The 23,764-nt window shown below is 35.9% G+C and overlaps 3 protein-coding genes and 2 non-coding genes across 7 annotated transcripts; 3 read left to right on the plus strand and 2 right to left on the minus strand.

Moving 5' to 3' along the window:
• Window positions 1-1,447: 1,447 nt before the first annotated feature.
• LOC117933163 (calcium-dependent protein kinase 1) lies at window positions 1,448-10,648 on the plus strand. Of its 3 annotated transcripts, none has more exons than XM_034854566.1 (9): window positions 1,448-2,178; window positions 5,185-5,328; window positions 5,808-5,960; window positions 6,791-6,903; window positions 7,016-7,183; window positions 7,349-7,476; window positions 7,619-7,718; window positions 10,074-10,175; window positions 10,358-10,648. In XM_034854566.1, exons 1-8 carry the CDS (start codon window positions 1,482-1,484, stop codon window positions 10,155-10,157), a joined length of 1,587 nt encoding a protein of 528 aa, XP_034710457.1. In that variant the 5' UTR covers window positions 1,448-1,481; the 3' UTR covers window positions 10,158-10,175; window positions 10,358-10,648. The 3 variants fall into 3 exon arrangements, with proteins under 3 accessions (XP_034710457.1, XP_034710464.1, XP_034710451.1); XM_034854573.1 differs by having other exon boundaries at window positions 10,400-10,648; XM_034854560.1 differs by having other exon boundaries at window positions 10,074-10,648.
• A 2,108-nt stretch (window positions 10,649-12,756) lies between these two features.
• On the plus strand, window positions 12,757-17,831 carry LOC117929165 (potassium transporter 3). The gene is made up of 9 exons (XM_034849397.1): window positions 12,757-12,800; window positions 13,801-14,044; window positions 14,146-14,394; window positions 14,495-14,545; window positions 15,365-15,625; window positions 15,712-15,764; window positions 15,843-15,957; window positions 16,262-16,516; window positions 16,617-17,831. Exons 1-9 carry the CDS (start codon window positions 12,798-12,800, stop codon window positions 17,729-17,731), a joined length of 2,346 nt encoding a protein of 781 aa, XP_034705288.1. The 5' UTR covers window positions 12,757-12,797; the 3' UTR covers window positions 17,732-17,831.
• TRNAG-UCC lies at window positions 16,037-16,108 on the minus strand. Its single transcript has one exon. It is a non-coding gene; the product is annotated as a tRNA-Gly (tRNA).
• Window positions 17,832-18,311: 480 nt separating the features above from the next.
• Window positions 18,312-23,013, plus strand: LOC117907570. Its single transcript, XM_034821162.1, has 4 exons — window positions 18,312-18,718; window positions 19,454-19,606; window positions 20,777-20,848; window positions 22,264-23,013. The coding sequence occupies exons 1-4, from the start codon at window positions 18,569-18,571 to the stop codon at window positions 22,930-22,932; spliced, it is 1,044 nt and encodes a 347-aa protein (XP_034677053.1). The 5' UTR covers window positions 18,312-18,568; the 3' UTR covers window positions 22,933-23,013.
• Window positions 23,014-23,469: 456 nt separating this feature from the next.
• On the minus strand, window positions 23,470-23,553 carry TRNAL-CAA. Its single transcript has one exon. It is a non-coding gene; the product is annotated as a tRNA-Leu (tRNA).
• Window positions 23,554-23,764: the final 211 nt, after the last annotated feature.

Genomic DNA, 23,764 nt, shown 5'->3' on the forward strand with positions numbered 1-23,764 from the left:
ATATTTACTTCACCCATTACAAAATCAATGTTATAATTTATGATTGTTAATGACAATTAAAAAGGAAAACTAGATCAATGGAAATCCTAAAATATTATGAGCCTGATTTTTGGATCCATTTAAGAAAGTCTAACATTATTCCTATAATTGATGGAAGATTATGGGTAAGATTTCGTTTAAAAAAATCCAATATATATATATATTAATTGGAATTTAGATATTTTGTATGATATTTTTTTATTGAACATTTATAATCAAAATATGATGATACTTATACCGGATGATTTAATACTCATATTATAAATAGTTGGGTGAGTTTTAACTCAAATATGAATATTTAATCAGTGTAGTAGTCAATATTAAGTACGTCACGATTCTTATCCCTCATCCACAGACATTTGTGGATTGTCTATCAAGTTAATATTAAGTTCTTCGAGTTTGTATTTGATTTCAACAATGTTCTTAAAGGGTCCATCAACTCTATAAAATAGTCGATTTCGTTTAGAATGACTTTTAAAGTCTTGTTTGTGATAACTTTTTGTTTTTTGTTTTAATTAAAAGTTAAAATTGAAGTTAAAATCATTATTTTTAAAAAATAATATTAATATGATAAAAAAACTTATTAAATATGAAAAAACTTATTATGTAAGCCAAAATAGAGCTATGTAAGAAGCAACATTTATTAGCTTTTCATATTAAGTTCTTTTTTAAGGTATAAGTTCTTTGAATAAAATTAATTATATGAAATTACAAACACATCCTTATTTCTTCCCAAACTCAAAATCTTTGTTCATCCTGTTCATCATCTTTCTTTTCCTTTTCGTAAGTTCTTTTTTTTTTTTTTTAAGATGGAAGGAAAAAAAATCTAGGATAATTTTATTTATTATAAAATTTAAAAATAAATGTAACTAAAGAAATACCATATTATTTACAAAAATACCATATTTAAATTTTAAACTAAAGAAATTCTAAGTTTCAATATTTTTACTTCTTAAATATAAATATATAATAAAATATTATAATATTTACTTTTTTTTTTTCAAAATTTTGGACTATCTTAATTATTTCTTTAAAAACTATAAAAACAGAAATATGAAAATAGTAAATACTTTATAAAAACAATCTATTTTACCTTTTTTAGAATAAATTTTTAAAATACCAATTTTAGTTAAAATTTAAAGACATATATATTTTCAAATTAAAAAATAAATTTTAATTTTAAAATAACAAAAAATTATTTTTAATAATAATTTCCAAACAAACACGTAATATTATTAATATCAATTGAATGCCGCGGCCGGCCTCAGGCGGCATGTGTAGCGGGATAAATAAAATGCACGATTCTCGCGTGATTTTAATTTTTCCTACTTTTCTAGGATGAGGGTATTTTGGTCATTTTATACTCCTCCTCTTGGGACCAGACCCGCTTCCATCTTAACAGCACTCTTTCTTCCGCTGACTCCTAACACTCTGTCGTCAAAATGGGTAACTGCAACGGACTGCCGTCCGGCGACACGCAGTTTCAGCTAAACTCCAGTCGAGATGGTGGTGTACGCCCCTCATCTCATGCTCACCCTTCCAACGGCCTCAACGTGCGCCCTCCCTCCCCTTCCCCCCCTCCGCCGCCTAGGACGGCCGCCCCTGTCGTCCATCGCCCTCTTGCAGGCAACGGTCGAGTACTCGGCCGGCCGATGGAGGATGTTCGACAAACCTACATTTTTGGGCGCGAGCTGGGCCGGGGGCAGTTTGGTGTGACCTACCTGGTGACGCATAAGGAAACGAAGGAGCAGTTCGCCTGCAAATCGATCGCGACGAGGAAGCTGGTGATCCGCGATGACATCGAGGATGTGCGGAGGGAGGTGCAGATCATGCACCACCTGACCGGACACCGCAATATCGTGGAGCTCAAGGGCGCGTACGAGGATCGACACTCTGTGAATCTGGTGATGGAGCTCTGCGCCGGCGGCGAGCTATTTGATCGGATCATTGCTAAAGGTCATTACTCGGAGCGGGCCGCGGCGGCGTTGTGTCGGCAGATTGTGACGGTGGTTCACAACTGCCATACCATGGGAGTTATGCATAGGGATTTGAAGCCTGAAAACTTTTTGTTTCTGAGTACTGCGGAGGATTCGCCGTTGAAGGCCACGGATTTTGGGCTTTCGGTCTTCTTTAAACCAGGTGTGTGATTCGTGTCTCTTGCTTATGCTCTGTTAAATTTGAAATTGGAGCTTTTGATTGAGTTGAAATTGAAGTTCATTTGATGAATTTGGTAGTGAGGATTCGGAACTTGAAATTCTGGGATGAACGTGCCTCAGATTCTCCATCATACACGTTATTTGTTGTTTGTGGAATGGTCCTTTTTATTATTATTATTATTTTCCCTTCAACAACAAGTCTATTACTTCTATATGAATAATTTTGCATAACAGATTAATACCTCTCCAATCATTCGGATGGACTGTAAAATGTACACAATTTGTTCCATTCTGTCTGTTCTTTTGTTGGTTAGGAAAATGTGAGGGAACTTTCCACTCGTGTTAAATTTGAGATGTGTTATGATATAATAATGGACATCCTCCTCAAACAGTGGAGCGACCTTAGAAGTTTGTTCTTTTTTATTGGATTCTTCAGAAAGCATTTGATTCTTAAGATATACGCCCAGAAAGAACCCTCTCGGAATATGTACCGTGACAATTTTAGCTATCTGATTTGTTTAAGGCAGCTTGTATAAGGCAGCTTGTCTAAATGTGCTTCAAAGCTTCTAGTGACTAGGCCCTGATTGTTTTTTTTGTCTGAAGTTTTCATTTGTTATTTAACTCTTATTTTCTAGTGACTAGCCCCTGTTTTTTTTTTCTCTTAGAAACTTTCATTTGTTATTTAAGTCTTTTTTTTTTTTGGTATTTTGTCTGAATATTAGAAGAACTTTATCTGAGATCTAAAATCTAAGTGACACTTTGCGTAAATTTCTAGTTTGATTTCATTAATTTGAACATATTCAAACTTTACATTTTTTTAAAAGCCACCTAAAAATAAAGATATTTTTGGAAGTAGTAAAAAAAATGGATAGGGTGGAAAGACAAACGAACAGTTGTATGCAAATGATACATTTTAGGCATCATTGTTTTTTTAAAACCCAAGTTAAATACAAGCTGGGAGTCAATTATATTTGATATTTATTGAAAAAAACAAATATATTCCTTGGCTACAGTTGTCCGGTCATATCTGAGAAATGAGGCTCTAATTTTTTTGTTTTGGTCTTTATGAAAGAGAAAAAACAAGGAATCTTCAATGGTTGAGTGTGGTCAGGGTGACTGCAGCAAAACTTGCTAATGAAGATTTTGCTTGTGTAGGACCAGTAAAACTGTAAAGGATAAAAAAAAGTCTCTTATAGATTTTATTTATGTGTAATGCAAGGAGTCCATTTTTGCACTTTTTTCCTTTTTGTTTGGGTGCTTTGTGCAAGGAGTCCATTTTTTGCACCCTATTTTTGTTTATTGCTTATTAATTTAATCTTTTATTTACCTATAAAAGTTAAAGAAATGAGGCTGTTTATAGTGGGACATTGCTTCCATCTCCCTATATAATTGTATAGCAAAGAGCTCTTTGAAACTTGTTCTCTCCATTAGTCTCATAGAGACAAATGATACTCATGAAATTTACCCTATCTTATCCCTACATCTCTTAATTTTTGAATTGCTTCTCACTCTCTTTCACTTGTTAAATTCCACATCACATACAATTTCTTAAGTTTTTGGTAATATGCATTGACATCGTATGTGGTGGCACCTCTAGTCATCATTAATGGGACCTCAAACTTTACATGTCAGTTTATCAGACATCATATTCATCTTAAATGATTCACATACATCTAAACATGTCCAGGATGGATGACTCCAAAGTTAAATACAATGTCCTTAATCAAGTTGACTCATATAAATTCGTACATGCGCCCACAATTTTGCGTGCAAGTATCCCCATAAAATATCACAAGGTGACATGCCATGGTAGATTTCTCCTTATGGGATGAGAAACAATGTGAATGAATATATTGAATCCCAACAAATCGATGGCGGTGCTCATGGTGATGGGAGATGATTATTGGTGATGATGGCAGCTGTCCTGGTATTGTGGAGGTATTGGTGGCAGGGAAGAAAGTCCCTCTCCTTTGATATTGTTGTCTTGATCATAGAAAACCTTTTGGAATGCTTTGTTATTGCTGGATCATCTTTATATAAAGACTGCACATTAATGCTCTAGCTGGACATCTCTTAGGTCATGCTTGATTCTTAATACCTTTGTTTTTTCTCGGTGACCACCTAGGCATCTTGACAACCACAAAACCCATTGCATAAGCTCACGTATCTGTTGTAAGTTTTAGTAATTATTCTTTCTGCATTGTCTAATGATGTGTGACAGCTGTAATTTTTTGTGCTTTTTTATTTTTCAGCTACAATTGGGGACTTGATATATCATCCTTTAAGGAGTTACTAAGAGGCACAGAGACCTAGAGGAACTGTGAATTCATCATATATCACAACAAAGCTGTTAAAAAGAAACAAGAACAAACTGATGTTTTACAAGCTCAAGCTCATCTAAGATTGATAATGTGTTAAGAGTGGATTAATTTTTACAAAATCCTTTTTTCTCTCCTCAAAATTTGCCTGCTTAGACCATTTTACTTTTAAAATATTTAAACCTCAGGTTTTGAGCACATCCAAAATCAGAAGCAGCTTTGATACTGTTTGTGAGAGAAATAACCAAAAATTCCTGTTAATTTGTTCATTCTGGTATTCAATATATTAGTAATGGATTATTGATCAAAAAAAATATATATATATATATACATATATTAGTAATGGATTAATTGTTTGACTTGTTTGAACTTCTATTCGAAGTTGTTTCTGCTTCCTGTTCCAACCCTCTCACTATCTATCTTTTGCCCCCTCATTATCAATATGACATTTTCTGTAAACCACCTACAAGCACCTTATGGATGCCAAATTTTTTTGTTTATACTAGTTAATGTTATTTTTCAGTTTATAGTTTTCATTCTCATTTTTCTTGTTTCATGTGATTGGTTATTAAAGGTTACCAGCATGCCTCATTACCATTTTTTTTCTCAACATTTTTGGGGGTGGTGTTCATTGTGATGGTTTTGAACTTAGATGCTCTGTGTGAATGCAGGAGATGTATTTAAAGACCTAGTTGGGAGTGCATATTATGTAGCTCCCGAAGTGTTGCGCCGAAGTTATGGAGCTGAGGCTGATATTTGGAGTGCAGGGGTGATACTGTTCATTCTACTTAGTGGGGTCCCACCATTCTGGGGAGGTATGTTTTTTATTTGTTAATAAGGAGACTTTGGAGTTCACTACTATCTTTGAGCTTATCCTTGTGATTATTGTCATTAGTTCATCCTTTTCCAGGAAGGGAGCAAAGAATCACACTAAGTGGAGGACTTTCCTATGTGATATAGAGCTAAAACTTGAAATGCTAATAATTATAATGTGAATACAAAGTAAACTGATACAAAAAGCATATTAGAAGTTTTGCATTATTTTTGTTTTATTCTTCTTCCACTTACTCCCATTAACCAAACTGTTTTTTTTTATGAACAATAGGAAAGTATACAGTATGAGCTTTGGGGTGGTTAAAATATGACAATGTTCGGATTCGTCAATTTTTTACACTCTTTTTCTTTTCCTTTTTATTTTTATTTTTCTTTTCTATTTCAGATAATCAATCTAAACGTTGCTGATTAAAGTCTATCACATAAAATATTCTCTTTTTCACTTGTCATTCATATGCAGAGAATGAGCAGAGTATCTTTGACACTATTCTACGAGGACATATTGATTTCTCATCAGATCCTTGGCCTTCCATATCAAATAGTGCTAAAGATCTTGTGAAGAAGATGCTACGTGCTGATCCTAAAGAAAGACTTACTGCAATTGATGTCCTGAGTAAGTTTCAACCATGCAAAAACTGTATAGATATGAATTTGTTTGTCGGAACTAAGAATGGCCTCAAGGTTTCTAAAACGATGACTCTGAAAAATCCTCATTCTGTTGTATCTATATTACCAAAAAGGAAAAAAAGAGAAGATGCACTAAATTACAGATCTGCTTTCCATTATAAAGGGCAGTGTTGTGTGCCTAATGCATGATACTGAAGTTGGCTATATGCTAGATATTAGAGTAATGTTGTACTGGTATATGAAATACATGAAGCGCCCTTTTGCTGCTATGCATATGGAGCATGTTAATGTTTTGAAGGTTCAAAGTTGCTTTAAGAAAAAAGGAAAAACCTAATGTGATCCTCTGAGTCTATAGTTGGGATTGTGTCATGGAGATTGTGTGGAATTCTTCCCTTCTGCTTGTAGGATCGGTTAGTTAGAAGTGACAAATTGATCAATTTCCTAAGCATTAAATTTGCCCAAACTGATCTAGCCATCTAATACACCACATTTGTTGGGACCATCAGAAGAATATGTGAAGCTGAATGAGTGGGGCTTCGTAATAATTAACATCTAAAATCTTGTCAATATGTGGCTTAGTATCTCTTAGTTATCATTTGTATAGCGAGTGTCAACTAAACAACCGTGGACAATGTCTTCTATACTATGAAGGGTGAGGAAGGCAATATATTTTTTCTTCTCTAGAGCCAAGAACACTTCAATTCAAATGCCCTTTGTGGAAATACGCATTCATGCATTTCTGTATATGTCATTTGTTCCCATTCCATGGAGTTTCTTTCTTGGGAATCTATCTGAAGCACCATAAATGTGATACAGATCATCCATGGATGAAAGAAGATGGGGCATCTGATAAGCCCATTGATATTGCTGTCTTAACTAGAATGAAGCAGTTCAGGGCCATGAACAAACTCAAGAAAGTGGCTCTAAAGGTAAGAATATCCACTTCCACTACTACTAATACATGTACTATTCCTGTTGCTCCTGCTCCCACCTCCACTACTCCTAAAATTATAATAGGAATTCTACTTCTTTTCCTTCCAGGTAATTGCAGAAAATCTTTCTGAAGAAGAAATCATAGGCTTGAAGGAGATGTTTAAATCCATGGACACTGATAACAGTGGAACAATTACTTATGAGGAGTTGAAAAATGGTCTTCCAAAATTGGGTACCAAGCTTTCTGAATCTGAAGTGAGGCAGTTGATGGAAGCGGTATTTTCTCCTCTCTTATATATTTGCTATGTGAATGTGTTTGTATTCTTGCAGTTGATTTCTTCTGTGGCTGCTGCCAGATATGTTACACTTGTTTGTACACCTTAGCATTTTGATGATCTGTCCATGGCTCAAGTAAAATAACAAGATTGGTTCCTTTTTCAGGCTGATGTGGATGGAAATGGAACAATTGATTACATCGAGTTTATATCAGCCACAATGCATATGAATAGAATGGAAAGGGAGGACCACTTATATAAGGCTTTTGAATATTTTGACAAGGACAAAAGCGGGTAAACTTCCCTCCTGGACTCCAATTTATTCTTATCTCTTAATGATTACATAATTATAATAACTGTATTCCCATCTTGTTGTAAATAGTCTAATGATACTGATTTCTAAGTTTTTGGTTTGTTTCCTGCTTCTCATTGTTAGGTATATTACTATGGAAGAATTGGAGCATGCCCTAAAGAGGTATAATATGGGTGATGAAAAAACAATAAAGGAGATCATTGCAGAAGTTGACACAGATCACGTATGTTTTTAATTTTCTTCTTTTATGTTAGTAAGAAACAATCTTATTTCTGACCTACCATTCTCATGATTATATGCTTGCCGGAATACTAATAGAAATTAATGGAAGTTGTCTAGTTAGAGATATGGTTGCAATACATGCCTAATTTGGGACTGCTCTTTATTATGTTATGTCATAATTTACTTATTTTCTATGGTAGACAAATAAAAATATCAATAGTAGAGGCACCTAACCAAAAGAGGGTTGTGATCCAATATAGGCAAAAACAAAGAAAATATCAGTGGTAAAGGCACCAAACCAAAAGAGGGGGCATAACCCAAGTGCACAAGACCCACATGAGGCCCACCAGACCAACAAAAGAAAGAAAAATACAAAACAACTAATTTAACACAATCCTAAACTACCAATAAAGTCTAAAATGATCAAATTACCCTTCATCAATACACCTTTAAAGTTTAAACCACAAGAAAAGATTTCTTATAAACTAATCTTTCACCAACAAAGATTGCTCCAAACCTTTGAAAATCTCTTATTCCTCTTTTACCAAATTGTGAAAAGCAAATACAAAGTGGCCATGTTCTATACCACCTTACGTCTCTAACCCTTGAACCTGATGCCAGTCAAGCAATGTTGGTCTTGCTACCTATGGAAGAGCCCAAGACACCCCAAACAGGTAGACCACCTAAGAGTCAAAGAACACAAACTAGAAACTCATCCATAATAGATTAAGTATGAATCAGTCTCCTCCTTTCACTTACACAGAACACCTATTAACTAATGTCCAACCATGTCTTATAATTCAACAGTGTGCCACCCTAGCATCTCTGTGACCTGATGTGATAAACAACACTGAAAGTGAATTACCAAGGGGTATGCCCAAACTAAATATCACCCCAAAACTTGGTCCCCAGTCTATGCCCTACTGATATGCATATTTTGGAGAAGTTACTCCAACCATTTCTGATTTTGTTCTTGAGGCTTGCTCCATATAACCCTCTCCCTACTTTCATGCTACAACCCTGTCCCTCCAATTCATCATATTTTCCCATTATAAATTTTCTCCATCAATTGTCCCTCTTGCTAACAAATCTCTAGAGCCACTTTCCAAGCAAAGCTCTTTTAAGGATCAAGGGCCTTCCAATAACCCAAACTGCCCTTATCCATTTTGAAGCAAACTGTTTCTCACCAAACCAGATGAATTTGTTGAACAATAGAATTACCCTCTCATTGGAAATCTGTTCAACTTTTAAGTCTACTTACCTTTCTTGACATCATTATAGAGACATATAGTAAATGGAGAGACAAGAAAGGGTACTTTTGATTGTGAGTCTACCATTTTTGACTAGTATTGTGTCTTCCAAAAGGCCAACCTCTTCATGAATATCTCCTCAACAGAGTCCCATGCCAAAGATGACTTAGATGCAGCCCCCAAGGACAAGCCCAAAAAATCAGCAGCTAAATACCCCACATCACAACCAAACAGCATGGGAATTGTTCCAGATCCTCCTCCCTTCCTGCTGAGATGAGCTGGCTTTTGTTCAAAGGGCCAGAAACCACTGGAAAACATAACAGAATCCATCTCATACTCGCTGTAATGCTTGGAGTATGCTTTACTTCTAATCCCTCTCTCTCTCTCTCTCTCTCTCTCTCTGTGAGTGTGTGTTCGTGTATAGATGTAAAGTGCCAAAATACCAGGCACATTAACATTAAATGGAAGGGGTGAAACAGGTATTGTTAGTCAAGGTCTGTGATCAAAGTCATTTTTTGTATATGGCAGTTGAGAAATTTCTCCATGGAGGTCATGAGCATGGATCCTGTTAAGGAGTGATTTTACTGACCATATTGAGCAATCATTCTTTTTCTATCTCTTCTCATATTGCTGACAGAACTCCTATTTTGATGACTCATAGCTATAATGATAAATGGTGTGGGGTTACAAAATACTGATACATTTTGACAGGTCTCTGGGAGTTAATTATTGAGAGAATCTTTGTTTTCATGGAAAATTTCCCTCGTTTTCATAGATGGGAGAAAATTAGAACATCGGATAAGATTGGTTCTCTGCTTATAACAAACTCAGAAACTCCTTAAAATTGAAAGAAACAGATGCCCTTTGTTTTAATGGACAAGAATTTTTCTGAAAGCAGCATTGCCATGTGGACACCCCCTTCATTTCATATTCTGCATGAGCTTGATGACAATGCCATATTTTTACTTCTATTTTGTTTTGATAGGCAAAGATCATGGAACATGTGCTGATACATGTTCTGCACGCTCCTTTTCGTGATATAAATATAAAAGATTTACAATAAACAGACTGTTCCACAAATAATGTGTTCCCTGCTTCTTTTGTAGGATGGAAGAATCAACTATGAAGAGTTTGCAGCTATGATGAGGAAAGGAAACCCGGATTTGATCACAAACAGACGTCGGAAATGAGGTCATCCCATCGAGCTGGTATGTTTTGCTGGGTTGAATTATCTCTCAACTAGTTTGTTGATGTGACTGGGCCGTGATGCAGCTTAGATCACATCTTTATCTCATATTAGCTAAACAGGACTATGAAAGGTTCTTTGAAGTTATGATTTGTGGTGCCTGCCTTTTACCCGGAAATGTGTGAGTTTGCCATGATTTTGCAGGATAATTACACTGTTTTTGTAGTGAAGCAAATTCATTTTTAGGTGCTAAATGTGAGCTTCTGTAACAATGTTAGAGCACGTATTACAGCGCCGCCAGGACCTTCCCATCCACACCCAACCTCCCAACAATAAAGTACAGAAAATGGTGGATTTGTAGTTTACAATTTTTTTTTCTTATTTTGTTTGCATATTTCTGCCATTCTGAGGGACATGGTTTATGTAAATTATACAAGGGTATGTAACTTTGCCAATTATATTCGTAATATTTACTTTCAACTTGTTGCTTGGTTCCTTGGAATTGCCTGCTGAGTTTGATGGAAAGGGAGTGTCATAAATTCACTTGGCTGATCGTGCTATTGCCCCTTGCCCGGAAAGTGAAGCCCAGATAGTTTGATTCGAGCTCAGTGGAAGGTTCATTATTGACAATTCCAGGCTAATTTTGGAACGATTAGCAGGCTTGAAGGGGGTTTATGAATCGTGGCTGAAGCAGCTTTGAACTAGCTTAGATTCAAACAGCTTGAAATCATTTCATCGTACACATCTTAATCAAACAGACAACTGTTAGTACTGGAAAAGTTCCAAGTTGGCGTGGAAGATTTGCACTTTTTTGCCTTATTTCCTGTCGAGGTTGACGAGGGGTCCAAATTTTGTAGTTCTTGCGAGTTGCATGTCCCATGTGAAGGTCTTGGAGTTTGGTGGAAAAATAGTTTTTGAAGAATGTTTTGGTGGAAAAACATATAGTGTTTTTGGTTACTTGTTATGAGACGAGTTCACTAAAAAAGAATGTCGAAGGAAAAAAGAGATAAAAGTCATAAAAGTTTTTTCTTATATGAAAGTGAGGATGGGTTTTTAAATCAGTGGAAGTGGAAAAGCGATGATACTTTATCTGATGATTGTACAAGGAAGGCAGGCAATGGGTTATAGAAAAAAAGAGTGGATAAATAAAGGAATTTTTTAGTGGATTAAGAATAAAAAAATTTAGTGAGTATGGATAAAAGATCTTTTTATGTTATACAAAAAATTATTTGTGGAACCGTCGAGGCGTCGATGAATCAATTTGATAACTCGGATATTGTTATTCATGATATTAATATGATTCAATATCATCAAGATGTAATTCATCCCATTGAATTTACATTACAAGCGAAAGATTTATCATCTTTATGGGATAATAGATGGGTTTTTTTAAAATTGATGAGAAACATTTTTCAAATATTTCTCACTTTTATTTATAAAAAATGAGGTAGAAAATATTGCTTTTCTCCATATACCATATATTTGGTTCCAAAAAAATTGAAGAGGAAATGTTAAGAAAAGAAAATTTTTAAAAAATAGAAAAAGGTAAAAAATAAATTTTAACATATTTTTAAACCATTTATCTTATTTTACTTTTCTTATATAATATGAAAATGTATAAACTTCTAGTAAATTATTATTATATAACTAGATATCAGAAATTATTTCTTTAATCTTATTTTTCTTTCTTTTAAAACTTTCCTAAAACCAAATATAAATTTAATTTTTTTCCCTTACATTTTTTCATAACATCTCATGAGACTCATAAGACAATCATTTCTCTTCAATCTTTTTTTTTTTTTTTTCTCTTCTAAATGCTTTTTAAGTTATAAAAATCAAACATAACCTCAAGCCTGTGACAGAAAATAGAAAATAGTAAAATCTACCAACCCGTTTATTTGAATCAATGGGAAGTAAAATCCATCTGAGAGTAATTGTAGGGGATTAGGAGTTTCTAATATTTCAAAATGTTTTTTTTAAATAAAAATTAAATATATGAAAAAATAATTTTCAATCATTTTTAAAACTTTAGAAAATTACATAAAATAAATTTTTTCAATAGATTTTTATTTCAAAAATAAATTTTTTCTTATATAATATATTACAAAAAACAATATCATAAGTAATTCTTTTTAGTTAATATCTAAATACTAAAAAACTCTATAAGTTTATAAAAATATGTCACACAAGTAGTACAACAAAAAGATCATTTTTATGATAATCATTCAGACGTTGAATTTTGAAGAGTATACCCTAAAATTCATTAGGAGACTAAGAGTGTGTTTGACAGTGATTGTAGGAAGTACTTCTAACATGTATAACACTTCGAAATTTTTATCAAATATTAAAAATGTTCGAAATAATTTTTATAATCACTGCCAAACGCACTCTAAGTATCATTTTAATTATTTTTTCGTATAACGGCCTATCATGGGCTGTACTCATAAGATCCACCAATAACGCAAAATGGGCCCATTAACTCGTTCCTTTGTACCAAGTCAGGCCCACAAGAAAAGATGCTGGAGATGTGGGTCAGTTACAACGAAACCGTTACCTATATATAATTCTCATTTTCCCATGGTTGGATTTCCAAGACCTTCACATTGATACAGGCTTCTCTACTTCTCTCTCCTTCAAACCACCCATGGTATTCAACTCAAAACCCTAACCCTAATTCTCCCTTTGGTTCTCGGGGAAAATTTCGGATCAGAGTAAGGAGAAGAAAATTGCTTGAATGGCTTGAGAATGATGGCCATTTCCCAGCATGTTCTTTTCAGAGAAACCAAACGGGGGCTGATTCGTTTTCTGTTCGTTTTGTATTGGATTGTTTTTCCCGATCGAGCACTGAATTTCTTTTGCTTGGGCTTCATATTGGAAAATCAGTTTTCATGAGCTTGTGTGATTATTCATATTTTTGTTCTTGATTGAAGGGGAAAAAATGTGGGATCTGTATTGTTCAAATGAATTGATGTGGATCTGTATCAAAAGTTTATGTGAAAAAGAATACGGAAAATTGCAGATAGTGTTGTTAGCATTAGAAATTTAAAGTGGAAAAGTATGATACTTATTATGAACTGTCAAAAAATCTATGAAGAATGTTGTGGTGTATACGCTGTAGGAAACTTTAGAAATTCAAAGGTCATTGAGGCATACGTACAAACAAAATGTCGGCGATATACTAGGATGGTGAAGTGCTGTTTGGCACTAACCATTTCAAATGGGAATATATGATATTCTTATGAATTATAGAAAAGTCTAGGAAGAATGTGGAGAAAAAGGGTATCTGTTGCCGCGGGCTACTTTAGAGAGTTAAGGGTCATTGAGTATGGACAAACACAATGTCAATACTATATCCGAACGGGACTAAGATCAGATGAAATTTGGTGGCTAATCGAAAAATTAAGTTGTCTTAGTATTTATATTGATTTTGTCTCTATAGCGTGTAAAATCTAGTGTTTTTCTTTTTCCTTATCATGGGTGAGCAGGATGTAGAATTCCTATGGAACTCTGGGCATTAAGGCATCATCTCATAAAGTGTGCTGCTTTTTTAGTATCTAAGATTTTACGGTTTTCAGCCCTAAAATGCTGTGTATATTTCTATTGAGCTTGGAAGCAATGGATTACATGTTTGTTTTCTGTTCAAGCAGGCCCAAATTAGGAATCAACACAAGCGTGTTCTTCTTTTAGCATACCAGAGTTTGGGGATTGTGTTTGGCAGCTTGAGTACTTCCCCGCTTTATGTGTATAAAATTACATTCTCTGGTTGGCTGCAACATTATCAAACTGAAGATGCAGTGTTTGGGGCATGTTCTTTGATCTTTTGGACTTTCATGCTCCTTCCATTGTTCAAGTATGTTGTCATCATGTTGAGTGTAGATGATAATGGTGAAGGTAAGAACTAAGAATTTTTCTTAAGAATGTTACAAGAACTTTCATGTTTTTATTTCCCTAGTTGATGGGTTTGTGGCCATCATTGATGGGGTCATTAACAGGAGGAACTTTCGCTTTATACTCGCTTCTCTGCAGACATGCAAAGCTTTGTTTGCTTCCTAATCATCAAGCAGCAGATGAGGACCTTTCTACGTATTTTAGTCCGCGTTACTCGAATAGGAACATACCTCCCTCTGTATTCAAAAGATATGTTGAGAAACATAAAAACACAAGGACTGGCTTACTCCTTGTAGTTTTGTTTGGTGCTTCTATGGTGATAGCTATTGGTGTCATCACTCCTTCAATTACTGGTAACTGAACTGTCTTTAATCTTTTTGAATCCAAAACCTGGAGAGTTTCATTCATCTCATCTTCTCATGCCCATGCTGAGGCATATTTAATCTTTTGCAGTTTTGTCATCCATTGAAGGGCTGAAAGTTCGAGTCAAGAATGCAGATGACAGTGAGTTTTATAGGGGGGGAAAAAAAAGAATGTTTGGTTTGTTTAAAGACTAATGCTCTTGAATACAGAACCAAAACCCTTATCATACTTGAAGTACTCTTGAACTCATCTGTTAGAAATAGGATTGTGTTAAATTTGATGGGAAAAGAGGAACAAAACATGTTGTACATATATAATGACACCTAAAAGGTACTTGCAGAGTGTTGGAAACCTATTGAATGCCATCTTTGGCAGAGATCCAGATGCAATGCATGGATTGCACTAGGAAGCCAAAAACCCACAGAATGGAAGAGGGAGAATAGCATGGTCTCTACAATACCGAGGTCTCTTGTATGGCCGCCCATGAACAATGATATGGGTGGAACCTGAATTCATAGAAAAGAAAGTAATCTATAGATCACTTATAAACTATAAGGTATAAGTGAGAATAACATGGTCTCTGAGGTCTCTTGTACACTACGAGAGGGAGAATAACATGGTCAATTTTTCTGGATAGAGATCTGTAGATGCTTATTATTTACTCTCCAATTAACAGAAGAAAAAAACTTTTCGACACTGCTACTGCAGGCATCAATTCGTTTTGTAAGCTTCCAAACCATTTGCTGATATATCTTGGAGACAGAAAAAAAATAGTACAATGCTGAGTATAATAGAAGTAAAGTGCATTGGAATTGTTTGGCTCTCTCTCTCTCTCTCTGTTTCTGTTGTTTTTAATTTTTAATGGGGGAGAGTTTTTGGAACCTTTTTTTTCCTATATACAGAAATCCTAGTATTCCTTATATCGTCATTCAAGTTATTTTCAGCTCTATGATTCCACAGGAATGGTGGTTGCTATCACCTGCTTTGTATTGGTTTGTCTTATCGTCCGGCAGCACCATGGCACCCACAGGGTGGGCATCACATTTGCACCCATTGTGCTCCTGTGGTTGCTGTCTGTTGCCCTTCTCGGCATCTACAATATCACCAAGTGGAACCCAAGAATTTACCAGGCTCTTTCGCCCTACTACATTTACAAGTTCTTCAGGAACACGGGAAAAGATGGATGGATCTCCCTTGGAGGAATTTTTCTATGTATTACTGGTGACTGGCAGTCAAAATCTATTGACATCTTGTTCATTTAGCTTCACTATTTCTGGATTTATGTAGATGTTTCTTTTCATTTCCAGGAACTGAAGCTATGTTTGCAGACCTTGGCCAATTCACAGCTACATCCATGAGGGTATGTTGAGTCAATGCCATCAGCAGGTGGTTGATGTTGTTTTCTTTTTCTCATATTACTGGTTTGTCATAATTGCAGGTTGCATTTTTTGTTGTCATTTACCCGTGTCTAATGCTTCAATACATGGGGCAGGCTGCATTTCTTTCAAAGAACTTTTCTGCAGCAGATATAAGCTTCTATGCTTCTGTACCAGGTAAAAAACTAAAAATCACACATTAATATATGCTCTAAAAAATGTTATCAGAGGAAAATTAAAAAGGAGAAGTCCCTCATGCGTTTGCCGGGAGTCGAACCCGGGTCTATTGCTTGGAAGGCAATTATCCTAACCGTTGGACTACAAACGCCTTCTTGTTGTAACTCTTAAAAAACTTTATGTTTAATAACTTCTTCAAAACTCATGACTCTTTATTGCACCTGCCCCTGCTTCATATAAAATGTTATATATTTGAACCAACCACCATATCAACTGTTTTACAGTGTTGTTGCCATTTTTGTAGAGCCCTTGTTCTGGCCAGTTTTTGTTCTTGCAATTTCAACTGGGATTGTTGCCAGTCAGGCGGCAATCTCCGAGACGTTCTCAATTGTTCAACAATGTCAGGCATTAGGATGTTTCCCTCGTGTCAAGATTGTACACACATCAAGATGGATCCATGGTAAGATCTACATTCCAGAGATAAACTGGATCCTTATGATACTCATTCTGACTGTCACACTTGGTTTTGGAGACACAACCCTCATGGGAAATGCCTATGGTAAGCCCTCCTTGGTTAGAACATACCTTAATTTTTTAATCAAAATGTTAATTAATTATATGGCCCCTGTCCCTCAAGATTATGATGCCTTTAATATCAGGGATTGCGTATATGAGTGTGACATTGGTGACAACATTGTTGATGACACTGGCCATTACCCTGGTGTGGCATAAGACTCTCGTGCTTGCCCTGTCATTCCTACTGTTCTTTGGATCAATGGAGATTATCTTCCTTTCATCTTCTTATATGAGAATCCATAGGGGTGGGTGGCTTTCAATCATGTTGTCTTCAGTCTTCCTTGCTGTTATGTATGTGTGGCACTATGGCAGCAGGCGGAAGTATTTATCTGATCAACAGAACAGGATACCCATGAAAAGGATTCTCTCACTTGGCCCCAGTCTTGGGATTATCAGGACTCCCGGTATAGGCGTCATCTACACTGAATTGGCAACTGGGGTGCCAGCCACATTTTCCCATTTCCTCACCAACTTGCCATCCTTCTACCAGGTCATCGTCTTCGTCTGCATCAAGACCATTCACGTCCCTTACATCTCTCATAAGGAGCGCTACCTCATCGGCCGGATTGGACCCAAAGCTTATCAGATGTACAGATGCATTATCCGATATGGTTACAAAGATGTCCATAAAAGTAACGAAGATTTTGAGTACAACCTGGTGATGAGCATAGCGGAGTTCATTCAACTGGAATCAGAAGGCTCGAGAACCCCAGATGGGTCGGTGGATGGCAGACTGGCAGTCGTGAGAACCTCTGAGAAGACCGGAATGAGAATGGTAATGTCAGAATCTGCTAATCTGGGAGAAAGCTACGGCAGCGGAAGCAGCAGCTGGACCGGGTCCGCCGCTCTGAGCAGTAGCAAGTCGGCCACTCTGCGGAGACTCCAGGCCTTGTACGAGCAGGAAGTACCAGCCCATCTGAGCCGCAGGCGCCATGTGCGGTACCAGCTGCTGGACAAAAACTACAAGCACCCACACGTGAAAGAAGAGCTGCTGGAGCTTGTGGAAGCGAAGCATGCAGAAGTGGCATATGTGATAGGGCATTCCTATATAAAGGCGAGAAGAAACTCATCGTTCTTGAAGAAGTTGGCTGTGGATGTAGCCTACTCTTTCTTGCGTAGAAACTGCAGATCCCCAGGTGTGGCCCTGCACATTCCCCACATCAGCTTGATCATGGCAGGGATGAACTATTATGTCTAGGGTTGCTCAAGCTTTTTGCATCCATGGTACATTTTGTAATGCTTAATTTATTGATTTCATGACAGAGATGGGCATTCTTTAAATTCCTCTAATTTGCTTCCTTCACTCTTCATATTTTTCATATTTTTTAATGACTGACATTCTTTATACTATCATTAAATTTTTTCCTAATTTTTTTTTTTGTATTCTAATAATTATATTTTTAAGATAAATATAACAATGACAAAGTGAAATAAATATAAATATTTTCTTATTTATTTTAAAAAAAGTACCTACTTACAATTTGATATTATTGTATGAATAAATAAATTAGTGAGACAAATATAAATAAATGTGACCGAATACAAAAGAAAGAGTATAAAGTATACAAGTGGTCGTAAAGCAATCAGGAAATGTATCTGCAACTTTCTGTGATTGATTCCATGGGACAGGGAATGGGCCCACAATTTCTTGTTTCAATAATGTTTTTTTTAAATAAATAAATAAACCTCACCCATAAAAAATAGTCGTTATGGGGGCTCTAATGCCTTGTGGTGGGTAGGAATCAAAACGCAGCGTTTTTATGGTCACGGATCCGAGACCCAGAGTAAAACGGCGTCGTTTCGAGGGCGGTACCTCGCAGCGCGGTGTCTCTCTGACCAGAACAGTAGGTCGCCTCCAACTGTCACACCGCACACGAAATTGAAGAATCCGAAACTACCGGATTGAATCGCATTAGGGTTTTAGCTTCCCTCCACCACCCATGTCCACCACCCGTGTCCAACGTCCCTGATTCAGCAGCTCCACACGCCCTTCCGCAACCGGGTTCGGATCTCTGGCCCACCCGGAACTGGACCCATGTGGAGCTCATGCTCTCACGCTCTCTCCCGATGCCCCTCACTCCCACCCACCATCTCCCGCCTCAGGCTCCCAAACCGCCCTGGAACCCTTTATCCTCTCTCCAGTGGTTTTCGGATCTCTGAATCTCATTCCAAGTTTCCGAAGAGCGTAAGCACTTCTTAAATTTGAGTCCTTTTTGCTTCTCTCTCTTTTTTGTCTTTTGTTTGGTTCTAATTTGTTATCGGTTTGTGTTTGGTGAATGTGAATTGGAATTAAGGTTGGAATTGTGGGGTTCAGTTGATTTTTCGTGTTAGCTTTCGGTTCCGCTGGGAAATTAGTCTGTGTTGAGATGAGGAAAAAGAGGGAAATTAATTGAATTGGTGGTTGGTTATCTATTATTTTAAGGCAGAAATTTAATTGGTTTTAGAATGGATATTTTCATGAGTTAGGGATGAAGGGTTTTCTTTATCTATCTGTGCTTGGTTTTTCAGAATGTTTGGTGTAATTAAGGTTGGAATTGTGGGTTTCAATTATTTTTCCTGTTAGCTTCCTGTTTAGTTGATGAGAAAATAGTTGTATTCTTCTTTGTTGAGATGAGGCGTGTCATTGAAGTAGTGCCTACCTATTATTTTAAGGCAGAAATTTTATTCCCTTATCTTTGCTGGAATAGAAAACTCAGTAAAGCTTTTCCTTAACCATTCGTGTTTGGCTTTCGAGAATATGACTTGAGTTGTGGATTTGAGTTATTTTTTCATGTTAGTTTCCCATTTGGCTGCTGAGAAAGTAGCTGTATTAGTCTTTGTTGAATATAAAAAACAGAGGAAAATTATTGAATTTGCAGTGCTTTGTTTGAATACTCTTTCATGTCAAGAAGATTGCAATTTTATTGGTGTATCTTCGCAGAAATGGAAAATTTCATGCTTTAGGCATGAAGATTCTTCTTCGGAAACTCCCAAGTCCGAATCTATAGACGATATTCTGTCAGGAGAATTGGTGAAGCCCGAATTCAATAAACCAAGCACTGTCCAAAAGGATTGGGCTTCAAGTTTCCGAGAGGTAATATTTTGTTTCACTGAATTTTTTTCTCTAATTTGTGGCTTTGGGATATTAATTAGTTCTGGGTGCCACAGATGAACATAGATAGAGCCATAGAGGTTCTCAGTAGAAGAGAATTCTCTACATTTTTAGGAGGATTTTATTTGATAGATAGTCTGCATGGAGCTTACATGTATTCATTAGAGAATTTATCATATTGTTGCTATCTTTAGTTTGGTTGCCAAGAACATATGAAGCTAAAGGAGGAAATTTTGGAGACCACCTGAGCGCTAAGGCTATGATTGGTTCCTGAAAATTTTGAGGAAAAATGTGAAGGAAAGAAAATAGAAAGGAAAAATGGAATGAAAGAAAAACTAAAGGCAAAAAATAAAAAAAATAAAAGTCAATAAATTCTTTCTATATGCTTCTCAAACTCATTTCATTTATTTTTCCTCTTATATGTAATGATTGAATAATTTGAAAATACATTAGTTTCTATCCAATTTTAATTATATTTGATTTTTTATTTTTTATTTTTTTGTATTTTGCTTAAGTTAATTTTGGTTTCCAGAAAATTTGAAAGAAAATAGGAGGGAAAGGAAATAGAAAGGAAAAGTAGGAGAAAAAAAAGGTGAAGGAAAATAAAAAAATAGATTTAAAGTCAATGGATTATTTTTATATGTTACTTCAAACTTATTTAACTTTTTTTAACTCTCTACATAATATTATATAATTTAAAAATGTATAAGTTTCTAATTAATTTTAATTATATTTGATTTTCTTTAGTATTTTTATATTAAAACGAAAAATGAGAAAATCATTTTCTTTAGTTTTTTTATTCTTTCCTTCGTACTTTCCAAAAACCAAACATAACCATAGTAAAACAAACTAGAGAAAATCATTTTCATTACCATTTTTCTTTTTCCTTTTCCTTAGTACTTTATTAGAACCAAATATAGCATAAGTAGGTGTGGGATTTTACGTTCCTTTCTTTGCCTCTGTCTTCTTGCTAACCAAATGGGCTACTGCCTATTATGCAAAAGAAGATATGTTTTCTTCTGTCTTGACAAGAAAAGATTTTGACTGCTTGTATGAATTTATCTGCCATGAACAGAAAAATTAAATTTGAGCATATGACAGAATTGTTAGGATGTCTTAAAATGTTGATTAATGGGCTTGATCATGTTTTAGGCTGCTGATGTAATCTTAAGAGTGATCGGGAAGCCATGGGTTGTTCCGTGGACATCAGAAACCATACTCCAGGTACATTTTTCTCACTTATCCTTTCTGAGGGCTCATTTATGAAATGCAATTAGACTCTAAGCTTCTGTTGCTGTTAGTTATTAATAGGGATGCATTGTCAGTAAAGAAAAATATAGAAGTTAAGGTCATGTTTGGAAATTGTTCTTAAAAACGGTTTTATTGATAGAAAATAGTTTGATGAGAATTAGTTCTGAAAACAGTTAGTTTTTTAAAACAAATTTTAGGTGTTTTCAGTTGTATTTTGCAGAGTGTTTTGGGTAACAATTAAAAATATTGAGAATACTTTGAAAATTTTTGCATTGCACATAATGCGTAATACTTTTATGGAGAATAAAACCAAGAAAACTGTTTTTTCATATTTATGTTCCTAAACAGAATTTTGTTCATGAAAACAATTGAAGACTCTTTTTAAGAATTATTCTCAAAAATCTTTTTTGAAAACGTGCCCAAACATACTTTGATGAAGTTTCAATTCACATTTTCATTGGAGTTTAACAAGTACCTCTGTTCTATATATATCCACTTGTATTTGGAAGGTGGTATGCCAGATGTAGGGCTGCAATTTGGGGGGTTGGGTTGGGTTAGTGGCTAACCCAAACTTAACCTGAATTAATAAACAATCAATGTAAGCCCAATCTAACTCGACCTCTAACCCAAGCTCAACTCAATCTCATTTTTCTAAGCTCAAGTTGAGTTCTAGTTGGTTGGATTAGATTCAGATTAATCATATTGGTCGGATTGCATGATTCAAAGTCTACACACAATGTTTTTTACAATAAATTTCTATATATTTATACAAAAATAAATGGTAAATGGGATAATATGATTTGATTGCTTATATGATGTAGTTAAATTTATGTATCATTTATAGGATATAATTGGCAAAAAAAATCGTTTGTATGATATAATTAAAAAAAGTAAAAATAAATTTATGAATCGTTGATATGATATAATTATAATTTGATATTTTTCCTTTAAAATCTCAATAAATAAATAAGTAAAATATTATTATATAGCATAATATAAATTATAAAATATTAAATTGGATCCAAGTTAAGCTTGGGTTGTCCAAACCTTTACCCGAGTCTAACCTAAATTAAGTTTGGGTTGAAAAAACTCCTGATTTGAGTTGGGTTGGATCGGACCAACCCATCCAAGCTGCACCCCTAAGGCCTAGATGTCACCATTGGACAACCATTCTTCAAATACATTCGCTTTATGACTGCTTTACAACTCATTAAAACTTTATGGATGTAACCAGAATCATGTTATGTGGAGCTATGTTCATTTAGGAGCCATATTTCCATTACTTTAAGTCCTTTTATCTTGAAAGCCTCCTTAATGCTGAAATCAATTCATTGTACGAAAAATAATGACCAAAAGAAAAACAATGAGAAATTTTTACAACAATGCAGGTTATGCTCCTCTGGATTGTATCATTCTGGTTTGTGGGATCATGGATGATCCCATTCACAGCTCATGTGGTGGGTTTCAGCAAGGAATCTCTAACATACAGAGGGCAAGCACTGTACAGCCTCTTGACAGATGTAGCTGAAGGCCTTGCAGGAATTGCAATTCTCCATCGCTGTCTCTCTCGGTTTTCTCCCCTCCCATCTGATTGGTTCAGGTTCAGCCTGAGAGGGAACTGGCTAGCCGATGTTGCTATAGGGTGCCTCATGTTCCCCCTGGTCAACCGGCTCTCACAGTTCAACCTTGATCTGTTGCCCCTTCTCCCATCCACACCCGTTACACTCTCAAGCGTTGAGCAGTCAATCATGGCACGGGATCCAGTGGCGATGGGGCTGTATGCACTGGTGGTTTCAGTGTGTGCCCCAGTATGGGAGGAGATCGTCTTTCGGGGTTTCCTCCTCCCATCCTTGACCAAATACATGCCCGTATGGTGCTCAATCCTGGTGAGTTCGGTTGCGTTTGCTCTAGCACACTTCAATGTACAGAGAATGCTACCACTTATATTTCTCGGGGTGGTGATGGGTGTCATATTTGCACGGTCAAGGAACCTGTTGCCATCAATGCTGTTGCACAGCCTCTGGAATGGCTTTGTTTTCTTAGATTTGATGAAGTAACGCTATTATTTAGCTTTGTATTTTATGTACACTGATTGATTGATCTCATCTAAATGAAGCATAGAATGTGGCCAATTTTTATGTGTTGTTCCTTACTCTAGGGATAAAATCACCATGGTTTTCTGTATAGTGATTGTAATTCATTTGCTGGTCGTCACATTTTGCCCGGCCCAATATTACCAAAGATGATCAATCTGCCGATCTGTTTTTGGTTCTTTGATCAAGGAAAAATTGGAATAGGAATTAATATTGAGGCCCTAGGAGACCTAGCATGCCAGCATTATAGTATACAGAGGGAAAAGAAGGGCAACTTTCCAATGCTGAGTTTGCATGCCAACATTTTAGTATATAGAGTTGATGCCCAAGGTTGAGAATTGTGGGGAGAAAAAAGGGAGAATTGTAGAAGAAGGGGAAAAAAATGAAGAAAAAAAGAAGGAAGAGGGGGATTTGAGGCCAAGATTGACAATTTGAGGATAAACACATTATAGAATATAGAGGGAAAAGGAAGCCAATTCACATGCCAGGGGGCAAAAAAATTGTCAGAAGTGGGATTTGAACCCACGCCCTCTCTCGAGGACCAGAACTTGAGTCTGGCGCCTTAGACCACTCGGCCATCCTGACTTGTTTGTCATTTATGAAAAATTTTGTTATTTCTCTATCAAAAAACTTGTAAGTGAAATTGGTATCAAATAAGGTCGAATGGAATGCTTGCGTTCCTGAAGAATGGATTTCTCCCGTGGGTGCCTTGATATTTTGATTTTGAGGTGCCAAAAGCTTCGTCTCCACCATTAGTCTCATCCTCTTTACACTAGGTGACTTGAACATTCTCAAT

Source organism: Vitis riparia, chromosome 2 (genome assembly GCF_004353265.1).
Source record: "Vitis riparia cultivar Riparia Gloire de Montpellier isolate 1030 chromosome 2, EGFV_Vit.rip_1.0, whole genome shotgun sequence".
NCBI classification, from domain to species: Eukaryota; Viridiplantae; Streptophyta; class Magnoliopsida; order Vitales; family Vitaceae; genus Vitis; species Vitis riparia.